The sequence below is a fragment of the Hevea brasiliensis genome, chromosome 9 (genome assembly GCF_030052815.1).
Source record: "Hevea brasiliensis isolate MT/VB/25A 57/8 chromosome 9, ASM3005281v1, whole genome shotgun sequence".
NCBI classification, from domain to species: Eukaryota; Viridiplantae; Streptophyta; class Magnoliopsida; order Malpighiales; family Euphorbiaceae; genus Hevea; species Hevea brasiliensis.
In genome coordinates this window covers 17,656,627-17,676,229 of record NC_079501.1, presented here as the reverse complement: position 1 = coordinate 17,676,229, position 19,603 = coordinate 17,656,627, and the positions used below count along the sequence as shown (strand labels likewise).

At 31.6% G+C, this 19,603-nt stretch overlaps 3 protein-coding genes across 3 annotated transcripts; all 3 read right to left on the bottom strand.

Annotated features, from left to right (window-relative positions):
- Positions 1 to 3,306: 3,306 nt before the first annotated feature.
- LOC110670017 (transcription factor JUNGBRUNNEN 1) lies at positions 3,307 to 4,616 on the bottom strand. Its single transcript, XM_021831940.2, has 3 exons — positions 4,289 to 4,616; positions 3,812 to 4,116; positions 3,307 to 3,742 (listed from the first exon to the last, which is right to left on the bottom strand). The coding sequence occupies exons 1-3, from the start codon at positions 4,491 to 4,493 to the stop codon at positions 3,359 to 3,361; spliced, it is 894 nt and encodes a 297-aa protein (XP_021687632.2). The 5' UTR covers positions 4,494 to 4,616; the 3' UTR covers positions 3,307 to 3,358.
- Positions 4,617 to 9,263: 4,647 nt separating this feature from the next.
- On the bottom strand, positions 9,264 to 10,453 carry LOC110670016 (glutathione S-transferase F9). Its single transcript, XM_021831939.2, has 3 exons — positions 10,183 to 10,453; positions 10,025 to 10,073; positions 9,264 to 9,915 (listed from the first exon to the last, which is right to left on the bottom strand). The coding sequence occupies exons 1-3, from the start codon at positions 10,324 to 10,326 to the stop codon at positions 9,476 to 9,478; spliced, it is 633 nt and encodes a 210-aa protein (XP_021687631.2). The 5' UTR covers positions 10,327 to 10,453; the 3' UTR covers positions 9,264 to 9,475.
- A 2,213-nt stretch (positions 10,454 to 12,666) lies between these two features.
- On the bottom strand, positions 12,667 to 16,638 carry LOC110669985 (protein JASON-like). Its single transcript, XM_058153236.1, has 7 exons — positions 16,356 to 16,638; positions 15,870 to 15,918; positions 15,639 to 15,709; positions 14,967 to 15,214; positions 13,794 to 14,529; positions 13,627 to 13,709; positions 12,667 to 13,116 (listed from the first exon to the last, which is right to left on the bottom strand). Exons 1-7 carry the CDS (start codon positions 16,524 to 16,526, stop codon positions 13,008 to 13,010), a joined length of 1,467 nt encoding a protein of 488 aa, XP_058009219.1. The 5' UTR covers positions 16,527 to 16,638; the 3' UTR covers positions 12,667 to 13,007.
- Between the last annotated feature and the right edge of the window lie 2,965 nt (positions 16,639 to 19,603).

Sequence of the window (19,603 nt, the reverse complement as noted above, 5' to 3'; positions counted from 1 at the left end):
TTATATACATAATTAAATTACATTATATCTAATTTCAGTAAGTAAAAAAATTAATAATATAAAATTATATAATTAAATATAAAAAATTAAAACTACAAGAATCTGATGATTATAATATGAATTTTTATTTAGTATTATTTTTTTCTCTAATTATTCGGACATAATTCTTTTTGTTTTCTTATAAAATGTATACATTCTAATAAGATCAATACTATATCATAGAAATTATGAGTTTAATAAGATGCATGAACATTATTTATTTATAATGTTGATATTTTTTTATTATAAAAATTTTCAATCAAATAAACTCTCTTAAATGGTGTGATGATGTGTTCCAAGTTTAGCTTTTTACTATTTTATAGAAATTACATAGGAGAACGTATGAACTGCCACAAAAATACATAATTAATTTTATAAACCTCCTAGATTTATGAAATTATATTTTAATTATAAAATTTTCATACTAAGTCTGATGCCTATGTAGAACCATAAAATATTTAGGATCTAATTAAGTCTTTCAATTTTTTTAAAAAAATTAAATAAATCTATTAAATTTTTAACAATTATCAAATAAGCCATCAGAGACAATTAAGCCTTAGACTACAATTTACCTTTAAAATAAATCTACTCAAAGCTGTGTAGCTATCTTCACCAATCCTATCTATTTGATTTACAACATTCTAATAAATAACAATTGCATATTGAAGTAGATTGATAAGTTATTCTCACCAAATCATTCAAGAAACTTCTTTATTGAAACTATAATGAACATGATAAATCTACAAAGAAACTTCTTAAATCATTCAGAAAAAATAATTTATCAAGCAAAATGATTTGTGATTTGATTTTTTCAAAAACATCTTCAGTGTTATATATTTTTTAAAACTTAATCATATCATACTAGAATAACACCCTCGCGTTGCTTCGGCATTCCAAGATTTATAAATAGATGATATTTAATGCAAGAGCTCACAACCATCATTTCTATATTCATCGTAGACTATACAGGAGATGGATGTATCACAAAATTAGTTTTTGATGCTTATAAATTGTTCGATTATAAACATCGATTTGCTAAGTCTATTCAGTCCGATGCACAATCCATATGAAAATACCTCAATGTACTTGAATATGAGAAGTTAATGGTAATTTCAATATAAAAAATGCCCTATCGCTATAGCAACGCAGGCGTGGAAATAGGAATATGAATGACAAATATTCAACAAAAAATAAAAATGGCTCTGCTTGGACAATCTTCAATATTTTGTCAATGGAAATCCCAAAATAAAGATAATTAACTCAGTAATAGATCATTAGAGAAAGAAACTTGGAGCAATTTTCATCTTCAACAGACAAAAGTAACAATAATGCACACAGGATGAAAGTTGATTGGATCAACGCTAAATAGTCAATTTTATCATGAAGCCACCATAAAAAGAGGAGCAAATCTAAAGGCAAAGAATGAGGTAGACAAAGCTTCAAAGCGTGTGGAGCAAGCATGAAGCAGCAGGAGCAAAACAGAAGAAAACCACAGAGCAAAATAGGGGGAAAACAAAAGGTGCCATTTTCAGCAAGTGGCGCAAGCAGAATTGTCGAGGAAACATGGGCAAAAACACCAAGCAGCACCAAAACCAATAGGCCCTCCCTCAACAATCTTCCCTACATTTTTAATGAAAGTCACAAACTGAAACCTAACAACCAAGACTTTCATCAGAGTACCAATCACTAGAAACAAAGTTGAATCAGGCAATATTAAAAAACCAGCATTCTAACATAAAACTTCTTGAAGAAAATTAATTTTATGCCTTGGCTATTAATTAATACCTAGCAACTAAATCTTTAATCAGAGTACCAATGAACTGAAACAAACTTGAACTGGCCAATGTTAAAAAATTAGCTTTCTAACATAAAGCTTTAAAAGAAAATGAAAAAATTGTTTTCCAAATTTGGCAGGCGACAAAAATTTTTTGCCTTTAGCTATCAATTGGTCTTTTCATATAAAAAAATTGTCAAATCTAACAACTGACGGCAACCAATGCAAATTAAATAACAGCACAGCATACTTCTCTCTCCCAACACAGCTATTACCATACCTCTTTCCCAACACAACTATTACAATACATAATAACAACCTCGGCTATCCTGATGCACTTTTTTACCAAACATCGCGGATGACACAAAGGCAATAATACACTCACCATACATGCATACAATCAAATCTAGAGAAATCACCAAAAACACAATAATTTCCCTGAAATGACAGCCCAAAATTCAAAGGGTTAATAGTATCTAGCAACAATTAGATGATAACAAAGTACCAAAAAAATACATAGCCTATACCTCCTTCCCATGGAAAATGCAAGAGGCAAGAACAGCAAACGTTTGTTTTTTTTTTTTTTTTTTTTTAAACACCTAAGCAAAATGCTCAATGACGCTTGTACCACCAGTTGCAACGACAAGTCCAAACTTAAATATCTGAGCTTCTTTTCTATTCATAATTTGGCACAAACTCATTTGTGTTTTTGACAACCTAAGCAAAAGTTCAATAGTATTTTCACCGCCTACTTGCAATAACAGTGACGTTACCTTTCTTCAAACTTAAATATCTGAGTTTCGCCTCTATTTATAGTTTGCCACTAATTCACTTTAATAGCAGAGCAAAATCAACTTCTAAAAAAGATGTATCTATTTTGATGTAATTGACTGTATGTACATTTGTAAATTGGTCATGAGCAATTGTACAGATTTTGTAATAATATTATTTTGATTTTCTAATGTAATTTTTGGACTGATAAATATAAATTAATTTTTCTTTAATGCAATATGCATGAACTTAATTATTACTATTTTTGAAATAATTGAATTAAAATTTTGAGTTGTGAAATATTGATTGAATTGTGGAGTTTGGAGGAAATTGTGCTGATTTGAATTATGATGGTGGTTATGATTTGATGAAGTGTTATATTAGAAGTGTTTTCTACAGGTAAAATTTTCGGTTTTCTGAAATACAGTCAGTATTTTGTCGAAATTTTTCTAAAATTTACGGAAAAATAAAAATGGATAAAAATTTTACCAAATCTTTAAACTTCAAGTAAATGTTTTTAATACCTGCTAGAAAGGCTCACCACTTTCAAAAAGTAATAAAATTGTTTTAAAATTTCTTATAGTGTATTTAATATATAGGTTATCGGTAGACGGAGTCGATAATTCATTTGTTATATTACGGGATCATGTTATGCCTTAAAAATGAGTAAAATACAAAGAAAAAAAAATTCGGAAGAGTATAAAGAGTTAGGGAAAGATCAATGAGGAATTAAAAAGGACATGCATGTATAGTTCTCTACATCGATCAATGCATTTATTTACTGTCATAAGCTAGAGATGGATCAATGGCTAGGTCAACCACTGTTCTTAGCTCATCCCAGTTTCCATTTGCAAAGAAATCATGATCTCCAATTGGATTCCACAAGCTTTGATGAGCTGCTGGGAAGGAAGCTTGATGGGTTATGGAGTTAAACTGACCCATTAGCAAGTTTGTTCTTTGATTTGGTTGAACCAACGACGATGAATCTCCAAAACTCACTTGTTGCTGGTCACTAATGTTTTCAGATTCAAAGCTACTGCATGTCTTTGAAGTTGAATCAGATGGGTTTGGCTTCTTTGTTGTTTGCTTCAAATCTACAGGTTTGTACCTTTTGCTAGATGGTATTCGCTTGAAAATTCGACAAAGCGTCCAAACTTCCTGCATCACCATGAAAATGGGTTATTCTTTATTAATAGAGAAATGGGAATGACAAGAAAAGTATCTTACAGCAATATTGTTATGAGGTGAAGTGTTGGAATTGAGAGGAAGACGAAACTCATGCATCATCCAATCAGTTTTAGTTCCTTTTCCAGCAGTTCCACGGTAGAATACAAGACATTTCTTGAGGCCAATGCATTTTTTAGATGCTTTGATTATTGATGATGATGAGTAAATTGGCTTGTCAATTCCTGTGGCTTTCCAGAATCCAGATCCTGTTACTCTATTTGGTCTTATGCTGTTCCTGTATTTTCTTCCTCTAATGCAGAAGAAGTACCACTCCTTATTGTCTCCCACTACACTACTAATAACTTCTGCATCATCCACCACGTTAAAATTTAAATAAATAAACTAATAAAGGGCAAAGTCCATGAAAATTATATAATAAGAGCAATAACAGCTAATAACTCCTGATCTCAAAATAAATAAACTAGTTGGGATGGGTTATATGAATATTTTTTTGCTGGGATAAGAGATGTTACATACTTGGAAGTTCCCAGGGATCATATTTGTAGATATCAATGTGTTTGATAAGTTGAAGAGCGATGGGTTTGTTTTCCACCTTCCGGCGCAGATAGAAACCAACAAGCTCTTCATCTGTGGGATGAAATCGGAACCCTGGAAGAGGAGCCATCTCTTCATCCTCCTCCTCATTATTAATATTAATCCTTTCTGAACAACTACTGCCCATCTCTCTTCTCTGTCTGGAATATCATATCAGATAGAGCATGTATGTGTATATATTAAGTCCTCTCCACTATCCATGTAGAAGCTTCTTATTATATTATGATGGATGAATTGGTTTTGTTCAAGACAGGACTTTTCAAATTCAACATCATATATATATATAAAGATAATTTATATAAAAAGATTGTAATAATAAAAGTGTTTATATGTAACAAAACATATAAGAAAATAAAAATCGAGGCCTTAATAAATTCAATAAATAATTAAAAAAAAAGTTGAAAAGCAAAAAACACGTATTAAAAAGAAAAAAAGTAAAAGGCACGTGAGATAGGGCCCTTTGAAAATGGGCACATAAACGTGTACAAAAGTCAAAAGCGACAGAGCATACTCTTTGACTAAATGTACAACCCAACATTAACATACCTTAAAATTCAAACCAGCGTACCCTTTCAAAACTTTCAATGATTTGGAATGTACGCAAAGCCCAACATCATATAAATTAATAAATCATAATAAGAATTTTCTTACTTTTAACCAACTTGTGTATACTCGTTTAATGAATAATTGATATATTATTAAAATAATAATAAATCTTGTATTATAAAATATGATGAATTTCATTATAAAATATAAGTTTATAATTTTTAATTAATTAAATATATAAAATAGCTCATACACTCAAGTATATCTAGAAATTTTCCTTTGAACATCAAATTAAAATGTCAATATGATGCTTGTCCATTAGCAGAACAAAAGAAGCTTTCATTTAGTATAAATGAAATACAACATTTGACATTCTACATATAAACATTTGGGTCCTTTTGTTATTTATTCTTCACATAGTAACAGATATTTCCTAGCAACTGTTGGTGATTACTACGTATAAAAATGGAGCCACCTTTCACTGTTACTAACAACAGCAAAAAGATTTACTCACCCCTCCTGTCATTTCAATTCCAGACCACTCACTCAGTCCCCAATAATAATAATAATAATTATTGTTATTTATTTTTTATTTTAAATTAATTTAAAACTATTTTATTATTATTTTCATTAAAATAATTTTGAAACAATTTTATCTCTAATAAAGTGTAATTCTCAATTTTAATAGTGTTACAATCATTTTAACATTTTGGTTCTTATTTTGATCTCTTTATTTTTTTTAAAAAAATATTATTAAAAATAAATACTTTATTTTTAATAATATTTTTACATATCATGGAATCTTTGAATATTTTATCCCAAAATTTTTCTTTTAATTAGTCGAATATTCTAAACCAGAAGAAATGCTTAAGTTGTCTTTAAACTTTTATTAAAGCATTTTATTCTTTTAATTAATTTTTAAATTTCTATCTATTTATTTTTATAACACCCTAAAATTTTAAAATTTATTATTTTATGAGTATTATTGATATTTTAATTTTATTTAAATTTTAAAAAATTATTTGAGATTTTTCGGATTTTAAAAATCGGGTTCGATTTTCTGAAAAGATAAACTTTGATGATTTTTAAAAATTTATTTAAAGACCACGTAGTAAAAATAAAAATATATTTGGAGTCTACAAATTTTTCTGAGTTTTCTAGAATTTTTTTTGGAATTTTTGGACCTCGTTTTCGGTCCCAAGGTAGAGTAAAAATTTATAATTTTATATCCTAAATCGAACCGACCGAATCAAACAGGATCGGATCGGACCGGTCGAATCGAACCGGTCTTCTTCTTTTTCTTCCTCCTCCCCGCGCGCGTCCCGACCTCCCTCCCCTTTTCTCACGTTTTCTCTCTCCTCCTCCTACCGCGCGCCGCCTCTCACCGCCACCACGGCCATCCTCACCGTCCCAGCCCACCGGCCGCAGCCTGGAACGCAGGTAAACGGCGCTCGAAGCTACACGACACGCAAGCGCGCAGCTTCGTCTTCCCGGTCGAAATCCGGCCGATCCGGCTACCAATCGAACCGGGTCTTGTGTCTAAATCCATCTACTCGTCGATAGCTTTACATAGACACCAAGAACACCGAAATCCATTGAGCGATTTGTCTAATTTTTGCCCGGGAAGTTTTAGCCCATTTTGACTTTTGAGCTAAATTTTTCGCAAACCGTGAACCCCATGAGAAAACCGAGAGTACCATAGCGCTCCACTCGTCGAGAGCTTCGCGGCAATATAAATTTCAAATTTTTCCGACACCGTTTTTTGGTGGGTCCCACGGAACTTTGCAGTGTTTTTCCGAGCATTAAATGAGCTTAGAAAATTCCGTAAAATTTATGTACTAACCCCCGTGTTGTGGGATTCGTGTAGGTATCATCAATTCGCGGAAATTCGACAGTTGTCCGTGCCTGTGAATTTCCGACCAGACAGACCGGCTACCGGAAAAAGTCTCCGAATTGAATCGAAGTTTTGACTACCCCACCATTGTCAAACGTCCCGAGCGCGTCCCTGGAGTCGGAATCGGCAAAGGTAAACCCGAACCTTGCTTTTTCGTAATTTTCTAGTGCTTAAATAGGATTAAAAATCCATAAAATATTCGTGGTAGTTCATAAAATTATGATTCTTTTTGCAATAGCCTAGTAATATTACTAAGGACCGCGGGGCAAAGTTTTAGAATTTTTAGAGCTTGTTTGGGCAGTTTTTGCAAAAATAATCAATTATAAGGACTAAATTGAAATTTTACATATTGTGATGGATGACTGATTTGATGGGCCCAGGAGGGGCTGTGTGATGTGATTGAGTTGTGGATATATGAATTGTGAATATAGAAGTATATTTTGAGCCCTTTTGCAGGTTGGGTAGGTCCTAGGTATAGGGGACACTCTGCCGGATTTTCGGCACGACTTAGGACGTATTTGGTCTTGTTATGATTTGTATTGAGTCAATTGTATTAAATAATTGTAATGTAATTGTCAGGTGAGCGATGACCTCCTTCCTCCGCTTGACCACCACAAAGGACATTGCCAAGTCTGTGAGTAAAATATTAATTTGAATTGTAATTTCAATATTATTATACGTTTAAGCATGCCCATGCATCACTTATATGTATGTATCTATGTAGTTAAACTTTAGGCACGTTTTATGTTGCAAAGTGCCATGGATGTTGTTGTGGTAATTTGGAGCAGTGTGTGTGCGTTGGCGTGCATGTGATGTGGTGTGTACTATGGATAGGACGGGTAGTCACGGCTTGAGATCTTCGCTGGGACCCGATCCTTCGGGGGTAGTCACGGCTTGAGTTCTTCGCTGGGACCCCGATTTGGTTTATTAAGCGAAAGTCCGGCTTGAGTTCTTCGCTGGCACCAGATTGGATTTAAGAGAACTGTATAGGGGATCAACTCCCATATATTATGATTGATATTACTGGGTGTGTGAGTGCTCCAAATTACCTTTTTGCTGTTATGATGTGAATTTATTGCTGATGTTGCATTTCACTCTACAGGGTGCATTAGTTTCAGATAGTTATAGAGATTATGGTTAAAATTGATATTTTACTCTCTGAGTCGAACGCTCACTCCTGTTCAATATTCCTCCTGGGGTTAATAAATAGTTAGGCTTACTACGGGCCTCGGGGGCTTTAGGCTGGGCCAGGTTCTAGTACCGGTCTGGTCCATAGATTGGGTCGTGACAATTTTAAATCTTAAAAAGTGTTCATGTATGATTTCAGTTTTTTTTACTATTTTTTTTTCATCTTTGTTATTTTAGTTGTTTTACATTTTACTATTTAATTATTAAATTTACATTAATTATTATTATCCTATTTGAAGACTTCTTTATTTTATGATAAAATTGTAATTATTGTTATCGTTGTCTAAAAAATATTAAAAAAATAATGTCTATATTTTTTTTCATAATATCTATTTAGAGTTGTTAATATATTTATTTTATAAGTAACTAATAATTAAATTTATTTTGCTGATAAATTATGACATAATTATAATATAATTAGTTTATTCTATAATAATTAAAAAAATTTTAAATAATATACACATACATTAATTTTATATATTAAAACTATTATCATAAGAATAGTGTTAGGCTTCTTTTAGATAGGTTGATTAATTTACTCTTTCTAATCAATATTATTATTATATCCTTTTGTAACTAGGAATATAATGAATAAAATTAATAGATAAATGAGAATAAATATAATATTAGGTATATTATAATTTTATATTATATATAATATCAATGACAAAAAGGCTAAGATAAAATAAAATAAAAAAAATAGGAGCATATTATATGTTATTACAATAATTTTTAAAAAAAAATTTCAAATAAAATTATAAATCAGAAGAGTAACTTTAGCCGATATATTAGTATTATATTCTTTTGTAACTAGGCTGTATTAAATATTTTTATTATCAAATTATATCTTATTTAATATATTATAATAAATAAATAATAAATATTATATTATTTATATAAATTGATCTTAAACTAACTATATACACTTACCTAATACACTTACCTAATATGCAATATAGTAAATGATTAAAATTTTATTTAATTCAAATGACTGAATGATTTTAATAATATTACTAGATTATAATTTTATTTTTAAGATGTAAGTATATTATTTTATATTATTATAAAAATATAATTGCACAACACGGCATCGCGTGGGTTTAAAGCTTGTTTAATCTTAGAGCAAGGAAATTCTATTTTGAGAATGCAACTCATATCATGTCAATAATTTATGCATGTAGGTTAAGTGTGTGATTAACTTTCTAATCCTTCTCAATAATTGGTTAATTAAACATTATGGTGTAATTTTATTTATATAATACATAGAGAGAAAACAACTCTAATTAGGGATTTCATACATAATAGTTGAAGTCTGAAGACAATTACAACACATTATACTTGAAGATCCCATACTTAACACCACAAGAAAAGAAACACAACAAGGCAATTATCCAAACAAAGAACATAAAACCCCAATAACAAAACACAAAACAAACATAGAAAGGGAGGGGGGAGTCCTTAACATTGATCAAGACATCATCTTAAAGTTGGAGGACCTTCTTCCAAGATGGCCTGCTGCTAATCTGATCCCACCAAGCACTCACATGCTTTCTACTCCTAATCATATACTCCTTATTTATTGGACCCACCAAGTACTGGGTGAAGGGTAAGTGGCTAAGGTCAGCCAAGCTAAAGAAATCTCCAGCCAAGTAGTTGCTCTTTGAAAGCCTCTCCTCATAAACATCCAAAACCTTTCCCAGCTTTTCTTCACTCTCTTTGATCACCTTCTCATCAGGAGGAAAACCCAAAGCTGAGGCAAATAAGATGTGAAGGGTCAAGTTGTAAATATGAGGGTGGAAGTTTTGGGCCTCCACCTCTAGCCATTGCTCCACTAATCCCCTCTCTTCAATGCTCTTTCCAAGCAAATCAGTGCCTTGTGACTTGTACTTTTCAGCATAATACCTTATGATTGCTCTTGATTCTATCCATCCAATCAAATACTAATCAAGATCAGATCAAATCAAGGAAAAGACTTACTTAAAAATTGATTTGACAGAGGATTATCGATCATTAATTGATTAATTAATTACCGTATAAAGTATAATCTCCATCTTGAATTACAGGAAGTGCTCCGAAAGGCTTGAATTTTGACGAGAAACAGAAGCAAATTCAGAGCAAATCAACTTAAATATAAACACAAAAACATATATAGATATAAATATAGAAAGAAAGAAAGAAAATCAGGAACCTGTAACTTGAGATACTCAGGGCTTCGATGCTCTCCTTTGATGAGATCCACAGGAACAGCCTCAAATTCAATACCCTTCTCAATAAGGCAAGCGAGAACTCGCTTCGGAGAAGCATAAGCAGTTCCGTACACCTTCACCACCATTTCTTTTAGGATTTTGATCTGAGATTTCAGGCAAGAATAAGTGGCTGAGTGACGCCTCCCATTTGTGGATTAATAAAGAGCTGAAGCTTAAAGATGGCGTTGGTTGGTCAGGTTTTTTAATTTTTTTTATTTATATGAATATTATTATAATATTAATATATGGAGGGTTGGCGGATGAGAGCAACACCATGTGAAAGTTGCGCATATGCATGAATATCCACGTGTATTCATCTCTGCCGTGGTTGGTAGGAATATTGGTCCCCACTTAACCACTATGGAAATTTTAATGGAAAATTTTCTTGAATACGACTTTGCCGTGCCCAAAATTTATTCGCTGCGTTCTATAATTATATATTTTAATCAAATTTAATAGAGTGGTTGAAATTTAGATAACAATCAATTACATCCTCCACCTTCTCTTTTGGATTTAGAAAATTACAGCGGGCTTCTCGTAAGCCGCATCATTTTTGTGATGTGATGTATAAAATCAATAAAATAAAAATGTCGATTATTAATCCATTTATTTTTTTTTTCGACGATTAGTTTCATCCTATTATTATACTTTCAAATTTTTTTTTAAAAATTATTTATAAATCATGTTGATATGCTTTAATCTTATTTATATGAAACACCACATGGCATCCAAGATGTACAGAATAATTCCTGATTTGATTTAGGACAATGATGAAGCCAACCATTACTTTTAAGGGCCAAAGTAAAATTTAATATGTATTTATATATATTTATAATTTTTTTCATAAAATACAGATATTTATTTATTTCATCCATATCATAACACCTTTTTGCTCCTTTAACTTCATCATTATTTAAGATTAAATTAGATCCTTTAATAATGAATGAATCGATTCAAAATTATTAATTCTAATTCACATTAAAAAATAATACTCTTTCTCAAAATTATAATTCCAATTTTAGTTTCAATTTCAATCTTGATTTCAATTTGATTCAATCTGTTTTTAAATGCAATGATCTAATTTTTTATTTTTTTAAATAAAAAAATTTTAATTTAACTCTAAGTGAAATCAAATAATTCTAATGCAATTTTTTAATTATTCACTAGTAAGCCAAAAAAGAGTCCAATTAAATTTCAGCCCCCATTTTATTCCAAACCGGCCTAGGCTAAATTGCCGAAATCACTTTCTAGAAATCCATATTCAATAATAAGTTGCGGATTTCAAAAGCCAACAAGAGCATTAAAAAAAAAATGAATTATTAGGCTGTGGCCTCATCTATTTTGGAAATAGCAAATGAAATCAAAAAATAAATTATTCAACATGAAAAAAATAAAAATAAAAGGGAAAATGACTCTTCTTAACAATATACCTATGGATATAAAAGTTTCTAAATCCGTGGATTTGATCCATTTTTCTGATTTTGTCCTTATTTTAATTTATAGAGGATGATGACAGAATCATATTCTCCTCGTTCGAAATCTCGTGATTACAGTAATATATTATTATTTTTTATTAAAAAAAATTTATTTTTTATTAAAAAATAATTTATTTTTATACATTTAAATATTATTATTTTAACTAAATATATAAATATATTATTAAAAAAATATGTAAAATTTATATTTCTAATTATATTTTATTTTTTAATAAATAAATTTATATTATATATTAATAAATTAAAATAAAAAAAAAAAATTCCATAGGAAATCCGTCCCCTCACACTCCAGCAGAAAATACCCTGTCACCCCAAACTCTTGTGAAATAGGAAAAAGAAGAGCTATCCACATCTCCTACCCATCACGTTGCCATTCTTAAGTATATCAATGAAATTTAGGCTCTAGTACTAGAATTTACTCAAAGCTGTGAAATAGAGTTGTCTCTAAAATGAAAAAAATTTAAAATTAAAATCTCAATCCAACTAAATAAAAAAAATGTATGTCTTCACATATATAAAATCAAAATAAAATTCCTTCCGCCCCTTAATTTCATCAATTAAATTTTAAAATCCAATAAAAATTCGATCCATCATAACAAATGGAGCCCGAGTTCCCGAGTACCAACTTCCTTAGCTCCTGATTCTGCAAATACATGAAATGGTTTACTAAGGTCTCTCTTTTTTTTTTTGGGCCCGCCAAGGCAATTGCAAGAGTTATTGATTGCAGATGTACTCGATTCTTTTCAGATGTCAGAAAAAAAAAAAAATTCAGCATCATCCTAGAATTTGCATTGATTTTTTTTACTGGTTTTACGAAGACGGAAAAAGAACTGTGCATGCTAAAGTAAAAAGGGGAGCTGCAAACACCACATGCCCACCCAATATCAGCTAAGAGAGAACACTTGGTGGGTAAGAGAAGAAAGATGTCCCTACAGGAAATTGAAAGGCATGATTTGAATGTCAATAGAAGACACGTCGAATTCTTTATATTAACATGAGCAACATGAATATCCCATTCCAAAGTAAGTTTTTGCATTACTGACTTGAATGTACACTGCAAGCAGCTGCTGATGCTGTTGAGTGTTTTGACACAAACATGTTAACAGTTGTATTTGCACCATCAGCTTCGAAGTTCAATGGCTTAAAAATCCACAACCATGATATTTGATGCTTCAATTGAGATTCAAAAGAGGTTAAGTGCATTTGGCGACAGGTCAACGGTAAAATAAACTCACAATTCATTGGAACATCAACAGCGATATCTTTACTCATCAGAATGAAACAACTGACTTGGAATGTGTTGAAGCCTGTAACTTAGAAAGAGCAGTATCACTTTCATCGTGCTCATCAAAACCTATGGGTTTCCCATTGACTTGCTTGCTGTGCACATCAAACAAAGAAAAAGTTATCATTTATATACGTGGCAAAGGTTTATGATCCTCAATGAATAGGTAATGCTCTAATTTCAGCCTTTTTTTTTTTTTTTTTAATTAAGGCAGGCAAACGAAAAGAAAAATAATATGAAATTTTGATTAAATAACTTGTCAGTTTCGCTATCATTTTACATAAAGCAGCTTCTGCTGATCCAAAATGCTATCCCAAACTGGCACACAGTAAGTATGTCTTCATGTAATATAAATTAAATTATATTGAAAATGTAGTGCTCACTGTCCCAATTTTGACCTTGCAGAATCAAAGTTCCTAACTTCCTGTTGGGCAAGAGGAGAGGTTTTGGGAGGAAAGGCAATATTTGCTCCTTTTTAAAGTTGCCTCCACAGAAGAGGCATAAGTTTGAGAGGAAAGGCAATTTTGCCTCCCGACTCATGCCTCATTTTTTTTCCCAAAAACTTAGATTAGTACTATAATGCATGAAAGGTAGCAGGCACATACTTTTGTGAGATAAAACTCTCTTCAGACAGTGCCTTCTCTAACCTCTCCTCAAATGGTGTTGCATGCCAACTCACTTTCTGATCCTGAAAGCAAAGGGAGCATTCCTTAAATCCAGCTGCAAATGTCGCAAGCGAGGAGAAGAGAATAAATATAGTTATGGAACATACTTCCTTGTATTTATTAGTTGAATTTGGGATTCCATTCCCATCCCACCACTTTGGGGAGATACGAGAAGGCTCATTCTCATTCCAATGAGCAGCAACCATCCCAATGATAGGCCTGTCCATAGGAGTTCTACCAAAATGGAAATTTTTGCTAGATGCAGTTCCACCATTTGGATCATCCTTATCATGTGCAAATTGTTGAGGCTTCAACCAAGAAGACAAGCTTGCTTCCACCTTCAATTCCGGCACAGAGGAGGCTTCTTTCTCTCCAACTGATTTAGGTGTCGAATTTTCCAGCTGCACTGAAAATTCTTTCAGCTGACTTGACAATTGATGAGAACTAGAATCATCTTCCTGCAGTACCTTCCACTGAGAGGCATTCTCAACTGGATTCAAGACTGGATACACATACTGAGACCTAATCCTAGTCTTCCCATTTGCTAAAAGCTCTGTAGGGAAAACTGTTCCAGGTGTTTGCATCTCATCTGAAAGTTTTAATGGAGTTGGTTTAGGAGAAGGCTTTGATACACTCATGTACCCTGGGGATTCAAATTTCCTTAAAATCTGGCACCCATTTTCAAATGAAGACCCTTTAGACGAAGAGGTATCAAAATTGCATTCAAAGCGAACAGACTTGTTTGTGGGTGGAACATTTGTTGCCATTTTGAGACTTCCCACCTCACCATCTTCAATTGAGGTGATGGATATCCTTCCAGTGTCCTGTGCATTGGGCATGCAGCTACATGAAAGAAATGGAACGGCATTTATCAGCCATCGTGTTTTTTATGAATGAGTTCTAAGGCATAGTAAACAATAAAGCATGTTGATTTCTAAATTTTAGCAGATGGATTCCAAGGCATAAAAAGCTGTGCAAAATGTTGAACGATTTGATGAGCATTTCATATATCGCATCATTCCCAAAAGGTTTCAAAGCTATAAAATAGAACTTTTCACAGACCCTTCTTAACAGCGACGAACTTCCTTCTTTGAAATCATTAGAAAGGAGTCGGTGAATAAGATTGCCACAAACTATCACCAAGCCGATTGGGAACCAATTTTAAAAGGTTGAAAAACAAGACAAAAAATTTCACTTCCATGTGAGATATGCTTAATAAGAGGTTACTTGTGTTTGTGATCAACTTTTTGATGACCATTCATTACGATTAGAAGTTCGACCTGCTAGGTGTGTGCTCTGAAGAGGCTGAAAGATTTCCCCACTCTTCATAAAGTTTGATGGGAGTAGGGGGCTGATCAATTTGCTGATCCAACTGAAGTTTCTTGATGGAAGTGTTGGGAAGCCATGAGTGGAAATCTGAAGACTCTGAATCTTTACCAAGAGGAGCTGAACCGTTTAACTTCTGAGATGCTTTACGAATTTCAGAAGGTGTCTCAGATAAAGTGCCACAGGCTTTCAGAAATTTGGCCTGCAGGGAAAAGAAGACGACCAAAAATATATAAAATTAAATAGCAGCTGAATTCCTATTAGTCATAACATTAAAGTTGCATATATTATTTAACAATCTACAGATAAAAATGACCAAATTATAATAGTAATAAAAATAACCAACTCTATTAGAAAGTTGAGGTTGAACTAAAAGGATCAGGAAGAAATTTAACGATTTCAGACTCCAATATAATCTAACAGTAGAATCTTCAGCAAAAAGCCCATTCATAATCTTCTAAATGGAACCTCCAATGTATTAAAAAATAATCTAGGGTACAGAGGTAGAGGTACACCAGGAATTTTGCTAACTTTATATTGAAAGCAACAAAATAATATATGCATGGTTTCAAGCAAACCAAATAACCCATTTCGATTTTCAAGCAAACCAAATCATTAAGGGATACCTCATTTATCAATTCCTTGTTGATTTGAGGAGATCCCGAATGATGGCTTTTCTTGTCATTGTCTTCTCTCTCTGTTAGAGGGGAGAAAAAAAAACAGTAAAAATACAATTCAAAAGGAAACGGCGGAGGGGGGGGGGGTGTGGGTGGCGGGGGGTGGCTGGGGGGTGGTGATTATCAGCTTGAACTAAGAAAAAGAGCAATAATATATGAAGGATATTGAACATTATTTACCTTCAGACAAAAATAGATAAGATAAGCGATTTTTAGACACCCAAGCTTCCTGATTGACATTCACAAAACAAATAACAAACAGTAAATACCGCAATTGAATAATTTTTTATTCCGCATGATTTACTACGCAACCAAACAGATATTGTGAATTGCAAACACAACTACAGATCTTCCACTAAAAATTGGGAGAGAAAGAGAAACCTATCTTTTCCTCAAAATCAAAAATCACTTTTCTTATCTTCCAGAGTCAACAAAAGAAGACAAAATTCCTTTCAATTGAAACTCATAATGAAAAAAATAAAATTGCTAATAGAGTTCCATTTTCCTAAAATTCTGTCCGAGAAAACGCTCTGTTCTAATGAAATTTCTGTGCAACCAAACAGGAAGAGGAACAAAAAATTAAACATAAATATATATATATATATATATATATAGAGAGAGAGAGAGAGAGAGAGAGAGAGAGAGAGAGAGAGAAAGCACGAGTACAGTTGGTTCAGATCGAGAAGAATCAGAGGCCATGTGAGGTCGCCGGCGATCATTCCTAACACGAAAACAACCAAAGAAACAGCCCATGGCTCTTGACACCGATCTGTCAATAAACCTCAGCACCGATATGCAAATCAATCCAGTTTCTCGCTCCAACAATGCGCATATCATATCATCCAATCCGCCTTTTTTTTAATTCGATTTTTCTCCTTCTTGAGGGATTAATCGGAGAGAGAGAAAGCGAGAGAGTTGTTGCGTCGTTTTTGAAATTTGAACTAACTAAACGAGGGAAAGAATTTAAGCCTCCAAAATGAAAAAAATTTTGCTACGTTTGTGTACGTGATGGTGTATGGACCGTCCAATACATGCCATGTGATTGCGACACGTAGGCGGCTTCACGTGTTTGGACGATGAAAGATTACTTTCGATCTTTCCCTTTTCCAAAAAAAATCTTATTTTGCTAAAATTCTTTTGTCTTTATGCTTTTGTTGAAAATGTTCAAATTATTAACCTTTATAGTAATAACGTTGCTTTCTTGAACTGAATTTAAGTCTCACTTTTAAATTTTATCTAAATCCAAAAAGATTTGATTAATCTTTTTTAAATAAATAATATGAATGGTAAAAAATTTTAAATCTTTAAAATAAAATTAAATATTTAATTATATAAATAAATAAATTTTTTATTAATCATATTTTATTTTATATTACCTTTTTGGTATGAGCAGATCTAATTTAATAAATTAAAAAATACTTAAAAAAAAATTTACTATAATTTCATGATAATTATAATTACTATTAGAGCCGTGCATGTTTTTAGTATCTCAAATCAAATTAGAATAAAAAGAAATGAATGTTAAAATTGATGTTATTGTTTTAATTCAGTTTTTATTTTTATTAAAATATAAATTAAAAAATAAATTGAATTGAAAAACTAAAGTCAAAATTAATTTTATATAGATGAAATTTAAAAATTCAATATATATAATATATGTCATTATAATTGCAGCTGTACCAGTTTGTAAGTACTAATGGTTACTTCGTGGTCTATAATCAATGTAGAGTTGTTGTGACTTGCAGCTTCTTCACAGTGCTGCAGAGTTTCAAGGCTTTTGGGGGTCTGGGGGAAGTGGGTATAGTATTTAGTAACACTCGTTAAGTTTGAATGATCAGACAAGGTCTATAATGACTTATCACTGTTAGCTTTAGTCCCGCGCATGTTGTTGATTTCTAGAAGCTTGATGCTTGAATATTTGCATAAACCAACTGAAATTTGAAATCATCCATATTTATTATCTCTGTTTTTCTTTATATGCATATTTCTCACCATTGGTGCAAAAATTGATATACTTTCCAGAAACATTCTAGAGCAAGGTTTTCAAATTCGGTCTGAAACATTAACCCAGTAAAAATAGAGGATTAAGACTATAAAATTTAGCCAAATCGAATCGAGTTCAACTAATTTATTAATAAATAAATATTAATATATATATTATAAAAATAATAATGTAAAGAAAACCGTCGGTCCTGGGTTCAATAGTTGCACATGTTAAGAGGTCCATTTTTCCATTTTAAATGGAGGAAAATCGTGATTTAACCACACCAAATCGGTCAGTGGTCTGGGTGACGATTACCCCAGTCCCACTGGTGGAATCAATCCGATCCAATTCTGAAAACTATGTTAGAAAGCATAAAAGGAAAGTGACACCTATACTTGGTATCTATTTGATAGGCACCAACGGGAGATTTGAGGTGTATTGGTAGGTGGACTAGTTGGGTGAAGTATTCAAATTGTCGGTCAATCTTGCAAAACAAACCAAGGTAGAGGGCCAAGTGGCCCTCTACTGTTTTTAGTTTGGCCAGAATAACCAAGGAGCGAGTCGAGCTTTGTGCTGCCGGGGCATTTAATGCGAGGTCCGTTTAATGACAGTAAGCTAAATACTGCGAGGAGAAATTGGGCTACAGATGGGAGAATAAGAACGAGAGGCCCAATATTTGACTGACGGCGTCCTTAAGGCATCTTACTCATAATGATGACTTGGAGTAGTCATTATTCGCATCTCATACCACGTCGGCACGTGAGGTCTCATGAGAGGTTTGAATGCAAAATAAAGGCATATGCGACGGTCCAAGTCCGGTGTCATAAAAATAGGGACCGGATTGTTTTTCTTTTATTACCATTTAACACTGCTACTTATTGTACAGGTATAGGGCATATATATTTGTATTTAGGTTTTTTTTTTTATTTTCTTATAATTTTTTCTTCTGATTTCTCAAATAAAAAAATTATAGTTTTATATGTTTTTTTTAAAGTACTCAAATACACTTTATAAAATTATTTTCTCTATTTTAAAATTTAATTTTTGTTGTGAATATAAAAAAAATTATTAATTTATATCATAATTTTAAAGTTTTGTTAATTTTAATGATTAGGCAACTTAATTGTAATTATCATTAACCTTTGAAATCATTGAAGGCTATTAAAACCATGTCATTGTGATTCTTATAGATATTATAATTTTTTTTTTAGTTTGATTTTCATTTATTACGCTAATATGAAATAGTATAATTTCATTCAATCTTATTAATTAATTTTAATTTTGGAGTGGACAAAATTGATTTCTAATCCAACAGTCTAAAAAATGCACAAAAATATTTATGCCTCAAACTTTTTGTTTTAACTATTAAATAATTTATTTTAGATATTTTAAAAAGTAATAATAAATAAATTTTAATTATGAAATTGTATTAAAAAAAATGAGTAATTGAATTTTATATTTAAATATTCATTTTGATTGTGGTAACACCTAATTGAATATCAATTTCCTATTAAAGTAAATTAAGATAAATATTCATTCTAATTTCGATTAGGTGTATTTAATATAAACTCGATCTCATATAAAAATAAATTTTAATAATATTAAGTTAAATATTTATATCTAGTTTTATGTATAATTAATTAATTAACTTATAATGTGAATGGAATGGTGGATAATATGTAATTTCTTTGACCCATTTGGAAGTAAAACAATTCATGACTATTAAATTGTTTGTATTGCAGAAAATAAATGAAAAACAAAACTATTTAGTAATTAAATATTACATATTTTTGGGAGTTCAAGTCTTGATATGCTATTCTCCACGTCTTTGATTAAATTGACAAAATTTATAGTCCATGCTTAAAAAAAAAAATATGATGTCACTTGAAATGACTCAGAGTGGGGGGGGATAAGAAGATTTGAAATTCTT

Bases quoted from the DNA above. Each gene is read 5' to 3' on its own strand.
- LOC110669985 (XM_058153236.1), bottom strand. From the start codon at position 16,526: ATGATATGCGCATTGTTGGAGCGAGAAACTGGATTGATTTGCATATCG. The intron at 15,710-15,869 runs GTAAATAATGTT...CCCCTCTAACAG, and splicing joins TTATCTATTTTTGTCTGAAG to AGAGAGAAGACAATGACAAG. The intron at 13,710-13,793 runs GTATGTTCCATA...CTTTGCTTTCAG, and splicing joins CAACTAATAAATACAAGGAA to GATCAGAAAGTGAGTTGGCA.
- LOC110670017 (XM_021831940.2), bottom strand. From the start codon at position 4,493: ATGGGCAGTAGTTGTTCAGAAAGGATTAATATTAATAATGAGGAGGAG. The intron at 4,117-4,288 runs GTATGTAACATC...TGGATGATGCAG, and splicing joins TGATCCCTGGGAACTTCCAA to AAGTTATTAGTAGTGTAGTG. The intron at 3,743-3,811 runs GTAAGATACTTT...ATGGTGATGCAG, and splicing joins CACCTCATAACAATATTGCT to GAAGTTTGGACGCTTTGTCG.
- LOC110670016 (XM_021831939.2), bottom strand. From the start codon at position 10,326: ATGGTGGTGAAGGTGTACGGAACTGCTTATGCTTCTCCGAAGCGAGTT. The intron at 10,074-10,182 runs GTTCCTGATTTT...TCAAAATTCAAG, and splicing joins CTGAGTATCTCAAGTTACAG to CCTTTCGGAGCACTTCCTGT. The intron at 9,916-10,024 runs GTAATTAATTAA...TTGGATGGATAG, and splicing joins TGGAGATTATACTTTATACG to AATCAAGAGCAATCATAAGG.